Raw genomic sequence first — 8410 nt, 5'->3', positions numbered from 1 at the left:
ATCATCAACTCAAACAGTTGTTGTGCACACATCCCAACTGTAAATGGACAACAGCTTACATGTTCTGCGTGATCAGGGCAGTGTCTGCCGTACAGCAGAAAGCATAGACTGTGTTGTATGCAAATACATTATTCCAGTCCATCGTGAATTTAGACGCGAGTATGGTGTGAGACCACCTGATGACAAGAGCATTAGGAAATGGCATGAGCAATTTAGAGAGACTGGCAGTGTGGAAAAAAGACATTCTACTGGGTGGCCTAGAAGATATGATGAAGATGTGAATTCTGTTAGGCAGGCTTTTATGCGGAGTCTGACGAAGTCGATCTCCCAAGCAAACAATGGATAGGAAGAGGAGGACCAATTGCATGGCCACCTCATTCTCCTCATATTTTGCCTTTGGACTTTTTTCTTTGGGGCTATCTGAAAGACTAAGTGTGCAGCCAAAGAGTGAATACGCTGGATGAACTCAAAGCATGCGTCACTGCAGCAGTTGCAAATGTTACATGGGACATGTTACAGCACGTCTGGCAAGAGGTTGACTGTAGGTGGGATGTATTCAGAGCTACAGATGGTGCTCATTGTGAAGTGTTCCTCTTCCACCAACTTCACATGTGTGTAAAGGAACTGTTACAGGTACTGAATAAAATACTGCAAACAACACCCTCATTGTTCATTCCTAAGGTATATATGCCTGAAATCTGAGCATTCTTTTTGGTAGATCCTGTATTTTGACAAGACTTGTTTGCACAACTAGCAGTAACATTCCTATTACATGTGTTTGGCCACATCTCTTAGTGGATTGTTTATTCCAACGCTGTCAAACATTGAGAGATACATGACATATGTATGCAAGTATTTTAGGCAAGAATAGTGTTTCTCAGAGAGCATATAAAGCTTGGATAAAAGTTTCAAATAAAACATTCAGTAAAATTAATAGAATCTTATATTTTGTTTAGAGGTGATTTGTATCAATTTATAATTTAGCTGTAGGCTAACCATCCACTCAACTGAAATCCCATTCAGATGTTTATGACAGCTGATGTCTGCAGATTCATACCATATTTGAAAAATTAAAATTCTCAAGAGATATAAGAATAATTCAGCAAATCATGTAGGCATTATTTACACATAGAGCTATAGGTCCAGTATCTGATTAATGGATTTTATACAGTGAAGCCCATGCAATTGATACTTCAGTAACAAATGAGTTACACATGGCCAGTTCCCCATAATTTGGCAACCTAACTACTCTTAGTTGTCCAGTTGGTGCACATGCATATGATTTCATAATTGATCACTTGCAAGGTCATTATATCTAAGAGACTGCCATTTTTGTGTGCAGGTTTCCATGGTACTACAATTAGGAATGCTCACACAATTTTTATGCATGCTTTTTATATAGTGCATAAATGTAACATGTTTCTGAAACTACTGAATGGATGTCAGTTCAGTTTGGCACTGGGTGTTTCCTTCCTACAAACTGGATAAGGTCCTTTTCCCACGGATCTGGCTAGTGCCCTGCCTTGTCCAACCTGCTACTATATCTAACCTAACTTCTTGATGCACAACTTCCTCATTGGCACAGTGATGGAAATAGTGAGCCCCTCTGAAAAATTGGTCAGTATCTACCAGATTATGTGGCACAACATTCCAGAAGACAGCCATCTTCAAAAAGGCTCACTGTTCAAGGAATTGATACATGGTCTAGAATATGAAGGGTATGAAGTTCAGCAATTTCTTTTGAAAACATTGTTGTATTTGGTGAACTTTTAACATACCACAAGGGAGGAAGAAGGAACAGAAATACCTGGAGAGTTTCGAAATGTGGTGTTGGAGAAGAATAGAGAAGATCAGGTGGACGGATCGAGTGACCAACGAAGAAGTATTGAGGAGAGTCAACGAGCAAAGAAGCATTCTGCAGGCGATTACACGAAGGAAAGCTAACTGGCTGGGACATATTATGAGAAGGAATGGGTTACTGAGTGATATCATCGAAGGCCAGGTTGAAGGAAAGCGAGGACTGGGAAGAAGACTGATACAGCTAACCGACGATCTTAAACAAGGAAAGAAGATGACGTTCCAGGAATTAAAACGAGAAGCCGAGAATAGGGACAACTGGAGAGCTCTTTTTGGGCAGAGCAATGGACCTGTCGTAAGACAGAACACTTAATAATAATAATAAGGGAAAATATTGACTATGTGCAAGTGATAAGCTTTCCAGTCAGTGAGGCATGCAAAATAGCAAAAGAATGAATTTGGAAAATATGTTTCTCCATTGGATTACATATGTTACCTCCTGTTAAAGGTAAATGTAGCAAATACAGAGTTTGTGTTATGTCTAGTTGTATTTGGGCCAGTTTTAAATTTTCATTCAAGCAGAAATTAGAAAAGTCTAGGTCATCAATGCAATGTGGTGCTTGTTTTTCTCTCCAGAACTACACACTGGATTTTGATTAAACTTGATACTTGGGGGGGTTTTCATAAAAAGCTCATATGAACATTTCATATCGGTTTTATCTGTAGTAAATTAATATTTAGAACATTAAGATATGCAAAATCACAAAAAGAAAACTCTATGCACTTTGTAATAGCTTACACAGTTTATTTAAGCGTGCTTGTAATTATTCCATTGTATTTCCATCCCCACAAGTGGCTTGTGTTTACATGTGTTGCGTCAGTCTATCAAGTCACATCTTGCGTTTTACTGTACTATTAACTTATATCAGTATCAGACTGTTATTTAGAGCAGAAGAGTTTTCAGGTCAGACAGCCTACACTGCATCAGCTAAATACAAAATGATACAACCCAGGCATGCCTGGACTGGCCCAGCATGTAGAACTAATTGAATGCTGTCTGAGCAGATGTGTTGGTTGTCTTAGTAATTTAATATACTTCCCCATATTTTTTCCAAAACCTATTCAAGTTTTAAAACAGTAATAGTCTTAATGACATGTGATTTTTAAAAAAATATTTTTATAATATAATATACCTATGTACATCAACCTAAGTTAATAAATGCAAAGAACTTACACTGCTTCATAAAACCCAATCTCATTGCAGACCCAAATTGGTATCTGGTAGGAATACGTATCTCCTCTGGGACATCTCACGAAAAATCATTTGATTGAGGGTGTCAGGTTGGAAATGTATTTAAGACTTGAGGTTCTCACAGCGGTGAGTATGAAGATATCCGTCTTCTGGGTTATTGCGCTGTGTAGTCTGGTCGATGTTAACCAACGTTTCAGAGGTCATACTGCCTCCGTCATCAGGGCAATGAATCATCGCCCTGATGACGGAGGCGGTATGACCTCTGAAACGTTGGTTAACATCGACCAGACTACACAGCGCAATAACCCAGAAGACGGATATCTTGGAAATGTATTATCTGTGTTGATTTGATGTGGTAGTGTCAATGAAGATGTGCTACATGGAATATGTGATAGGACTGCATTCAAATAGGACATGTGCCAAATTATCTATCAAAGCCACATCAAGCACCTATAAACAAAAAGTTGAATGTTGAGCCACTGTTGTTTAGCAATTTGAGTGCTAATTTGTGATCTGAATAAAGTTATAATGCTTGTAAACTATACTTTAATTTGTGGTCTCACTATATAATACCTGTTGAATGATTAGCACCGCTATCGTAGGTTTGTATCTGCAGAATATCAAGGCCAGTAAGATATGTGAAATAGCAAAGAATGAATCTGGACAATTCATGTAGGTGTACCATTCTGGAGTACAGCCTTCCGCTCATTTTTACACCGCAGTCCTGTTACCTTCTGCCTGTACTTCAAGCATATGGATATTATTTGTAAAAGCACAGGAATAGCATCACTCAACTGGTAATGCGTGAAAGGTCCCTGATATTTTCAGTTTCTCATCTTTTAATGCATTTCTGCTACTTCCCCAAAAACTGAAATTATGTGATTTGTTTCAGAATATCTTACATTATTTCTAATAACATCTTAATTAAACCTCTTCAAAAAAACAATTTACATAAAATGTGTCATAAGTTAAATGTACTATTATCTACACCAGCTGCTGTGTGTCACCAGATTACCATTTTTATGAAGTGTGCTACTGAGAGTAACACAGATGTCTCTCTAATGAATCATATCATCACATAAATACAGCCCTCCATTATTTTTCATATGCAAGTAATTGCCAGACAGACTAATATGTATTAGACATATTGATTCTTGTATATCCATATCCTCCGTGTGACAGCTGCTCTTTTCAGTATGAAGAACTCATACATGAAGACAAGATACCTGTGTGGAAAAGCAAACTGTTGCTTCTACATCATTCTGGGCAAAGAGAACAAACAGAAACCTCAACTTCTGGTACAGTACATTACTAACTATTCTCAACAAATTTTGTAAATTATTCTGTCTCCAACAGAACTTTATATTATCTTATTACACATAAATTAAAATATTGTAACTGAAATATAATTTATACTGTCACTTTAAATGACACCTTTGAAGAGCCTATGATTTTAAAAAAATGTTCTTGAGAAAGTCACTTACCTTTTGCTTTGCTGCCTGAAACAACTTACGTACTTAATTGATACAACCTAGCATTTATGTTTTCACTCTTTGACATACTCAGACTTACTGAGCAAGATGTCACTATCAAATTTATGTACTGTAATTAATGGGTTACTGAAATTCATAATCACAGTAAAAAATTTAGTATCTCTACCTGTTCAGCACAATAATATAGCCACCTAAATTGTTGCAAAATTGTTTTACTGCATTAAGGCACATTAGACCAAACTTGGTTAACTTTGTCTCTTTCCACTCCATTTTGTCATATGCGGTAATTTTGTGAGGAAATTCAATCAACAGCAAAAATATATTTAAAGTCTTAAATAAAACTGTCAAATTAATGACAGGCATTAAAAAAAGTCTCTCATATATATGTAAATCAAAAAGTTTGTTATGGTATTATGGTTTCTAATCACAATGTTTGAATACAGTTGCTTATAGATTCACTGATGTTTTTTTAACATCTTATGTTCGAAAGAAGATCAGAAAATATTAATTTGAGCCATAAAACATGTTAAATGTAGTGTCTCTGGTGTAAGAGGAAAAGGACATTTCTTCTGTCAACATTTTATTTTTACCTTTATTTATGAACTTAAACACATTTGAGAACAACAAACTGTTTCATAATATTTTTGATTGATGGAATTCATTCACTGCTGTCACTGAAAGTTGGGAATCTACTGGATTCTATTTAATAGTAGTTTTTTATCTGTCACTGACATGACATCAGGTGTCACATAATGTAGTTCAGTATGTTACATTTTCAATAACTGTGACATTCCTCTGTCATGTATTAGTAAAGGACAATTTATTTTCTTTCTGATTGCACTTTGTGAAAAAGTCTGATGTCTTTGAGGTAACACTGACAGAGTTGTGTGATTCTTGCCCATGGCATAATGAATTTTATGGGTGATTCTGAAAACATCACACTCTTCTTTTCATGTTTAATACACATACCTGAATGGGTATTCTGTTGATTTCAAGTAATGGTTGGAACTGTTTCACAGCAGGAGGAACACAGTGATGAAAACAAACTCAGAATACTTTAAAATAATAACTTTCATCAATCTTCTAGTTTCACTTTTCAAGATGGTTCCTGATGACCAGTGTTGCCACACATTAAATATCCCAAATATAAAAATCTCTAGGTTTAAAGAAACTATTCATACAATATTTACCTCAGTTTCATAAATTTCAGTCTTTGTCCACATTTTGCTTGAATTGACCTATACTTAATAACTTACAAATATAAATGTATGAGGGTTGTTCAAATGAAACCCATTCACAGTGCTGCTAGTGAATAAAGCCATTTGTATGTGATTACATGGCTTATGCACTCTGCATGCTTGAAGATGTCAGACCATTGAGTTGGGACCTGTCACTGTGTAAGTTCTATGTGTTTCAAGAAAAGGCTATCGACTGGTGTCAGATGAAGATATCAAGGCAGTGCAGTGAGTCCAGGAGCAGCCTGAGTTCTTTTCAGAGGGGATCCATCTGCTGGTATACCAATGGGATCCCTACCTCAACATCCACAGGAACAATTTTTAACTACCTCTACTCCTTCACTTAGAACAAACTCCAGACAAGTTTCATTTGAACTAGCCTTATACATATATAATTAATTGCTACAGCTAACATGTGTCACATTACAAGGACATCTAGTTATACAGAACAAGGCAATTATACCAAAGTACTATCATTTTCATAAATATTTACAGTGCCTAAGAATTCTCAATTGAAGTAAATTCTTCTATGGAGTAGGAGTGGTCAGTTAGGAGATAATTTTTTAGCGCTGACTTAAATACTTTTATATGTCAAGTTCATGGATGCTTACTGAAAATTTTTATTCCTGTATAGGACACTTTTGTGATTTTCTAATAAGGTTAGTGTATAAAGGTCACACCTGTCTTGTGATTATACTGTGTATTAATTAGTTTAAAACTTTTCCATGTTGCTTACAATAAGTTATAAAAAGTACTTGCTGGCAATGGAAGTACATTCAATTTCTTAAATAATTCAGTACAAGAGATTCTCTTTCTGACGCCCATTATTATATTGAATTTCCTTTCTGACTTCATTTTTTTCTTGTGTAATGAATTTCCCAAGAAAATTACCCAATATGACATGGAGTGGAAGAGAGTATGTGTAAATTGCAAACATAAAATACATCACATTTTCACATCCTCTATTTTTAATGGAAAGATCATGATAATGCATGTATTTGTTCCACTCTAGTAATCAATTAACATACTTTCACATGACTTGATATTAACAAACTTCTATGCAGAAAACAACACAAATGCCATTTAATGTGACTGATCTTTGTAAAATAAATGTTTAAGCTTGTGATAAGTAAAAAATTAATAAAGCAATCACAAACAAGTTCAAAACATCTGTAATTCATTTGGATGAACTAAGTAACACTACGAGAAATCTCAACTATTACATTCTTTGGATTTCTCAAATACATATCATGCACTTCAGAGCTAAGATAATCTCCATTATTATTATTAAGTACCAGGAATAAACTAATTTATTAGATGGTTTCTTTTGTACTTTCAGAATCAGCATGGGCTGTGGATCTGGAGATAATGTTTTCAATGGCTTCTTCTGGCTGTTGGTACTAATATTACTATCATGGTGGGTTGCAGCAATCTGCTTCTTCCCATTTCTAGTGATCAGTGTTCTCACACCCTGCATTAGTGGCTTCAAAAATGTGTATGAACTTCTTTTAGCAGGCGTAATGTTCCCACATAAGTGTTCTGATAACATGGTGCACCGAAAATCATATAACTCATTTTAAAACTTAAAAAGAAAAAGATGAAATGGATAACTTGAAATTAAATATGTCAAGAACCATTATGTCTATGTCAAAACGTTACTTAAAACAGAATGATTTCTTTTAGTGAGGTGGGAGAATTCTTAATGGGGCAAATGTTTAAGAATTGTACTCAGGTATGCTTAGACCAACATATAACGGCTTGTAGTAAACACTATATATGTGGAAAAAGGGAATGTAATCCAACTCACAATCACTCCATTTTCAGAGTGGCTGTAATTTTGTGTGTGTGTGCGCTAAGAATGACAAAATATGCATGGTAATTTGTGATTTTTTTTTTAAAGACATGGTTCATGTAGTAGTTCAGATAAGCTAACATAATACTCATGAAAGTGTTAAAAATCTGAAAGAATGAACTCTTTGATTTACACAACAGAGATGTTTAAGTTGTTGTTCTGGCTTGTGACAGTGATGACATGTACATAAATACCAACATTCTGGAGACAGTCCATATGGTATCACAACCCAGAACACCAACACATAATGTAAGCTACTGTAGCTGAAGAAACTGTGTTATGTGACCTCATTTACATTAGCTCAATTTATAATAATCATGGAATCATATAACTTTGGCCAGGTTTTGTAAAAATACTAGATTTACCATATCTGCCCACCTCTCTGTGTGTGTATGGTTGTACTGGTACCACTCTGACCACAGTATAATTACTTTGAGTATGTTGCTGGAGTTTTTCTTTCATATAACTAAATTTTGATTGAAGACCATTATTTTGCAAAAAGCCAATGAAACAAGGACATGACCAACAACATACCACAGGAAAGACAACATATTCAACATAAACCATGTACAGCCTTCTCTACATAACAGAACAATAGTAATATACATTAATCACTGCATTAAAGGAACTGCACAAAGGCAAGGTTTGACCACACAAGACTATATTACTCCCATGAAGGTTTTTTTTTTTTTTTTTTTTTTTTTTTTTGCTATTTCTAACCGTATTTACCATTTCTTAATCGTGCCTTATGTGTAGTGTTAAAATTAGGTCTTATGAAGAT

General features: G+C 35.2%; 2 protein-coding genes across 2 annotated transcripts in view; one reads left to right on the top strand and one right to left on the bottom strand.

Annotated features, from left to right (window-relative positions):
* Ssl1 (general transcription factor IIH subunit 2 Ssl1) overlaps positions 1-5599 on the bottom strand; it is a 34402-nt gene extending 28803 nt beyond the window's left edge. Inside the window, exon 1 of the mRNA XM_022085766.2 lies at positions 5512-5599. The gene's annotated coding sequence lies outside the window, so the exon portion shown is untranslated. The remainder of the gene's footprint in view (positions 1-5511) is intronic.
* Positions 5600-7123: 1524 nt separating this feature from the next.
* LOC110840627 (uncharacterized) lies at positions 7124-8068 on the top strand. The gene has a single exon (XM_087347187.1). It carries the CDS (start codon positions 7124-7126, stop codon positions 7355-7357), a length of 234 nt encoding a protein of 77 aa, XP_087203313.1. The 3' UTR covers positions 7358-8068.
* Positions 8069-8410: the final 342 nt, after the last annotated feature.

The sequence above is a fragment of the Zootermopsis nevadensis genome, unplaced genomic scaffold (assembly GCF_977971745.1).
Source record: "Zootermopsis nevadensis isolate Lab colony 2312 unplaced genomic scaffold, Znev_1.0 Znev_ptg000001l, whole genome shotgun sequence".
Taxonomy (NCBI): domain Eukaryota; kingdom Metazoa; phylum Arthropoda; class Insecta; order Blattodea; family Termopsidae; genus Zootermopsis; species Zootermopsis nevadensis.
The sequence above is the reverse complement of the archived record's forward strand: the minus strand, read 5'-3'. Positions and strand labels throughout refer to the sequence as shown.

Coding starts and splice junctions, on each gene's coding strand:
- LOC110840627 (XM_087347187.1), top strand. CDS start 7,124: ATGGGCTGTGGATCTGGAGATAATGTTTTCAATGGCTTCTTCTGGCTG.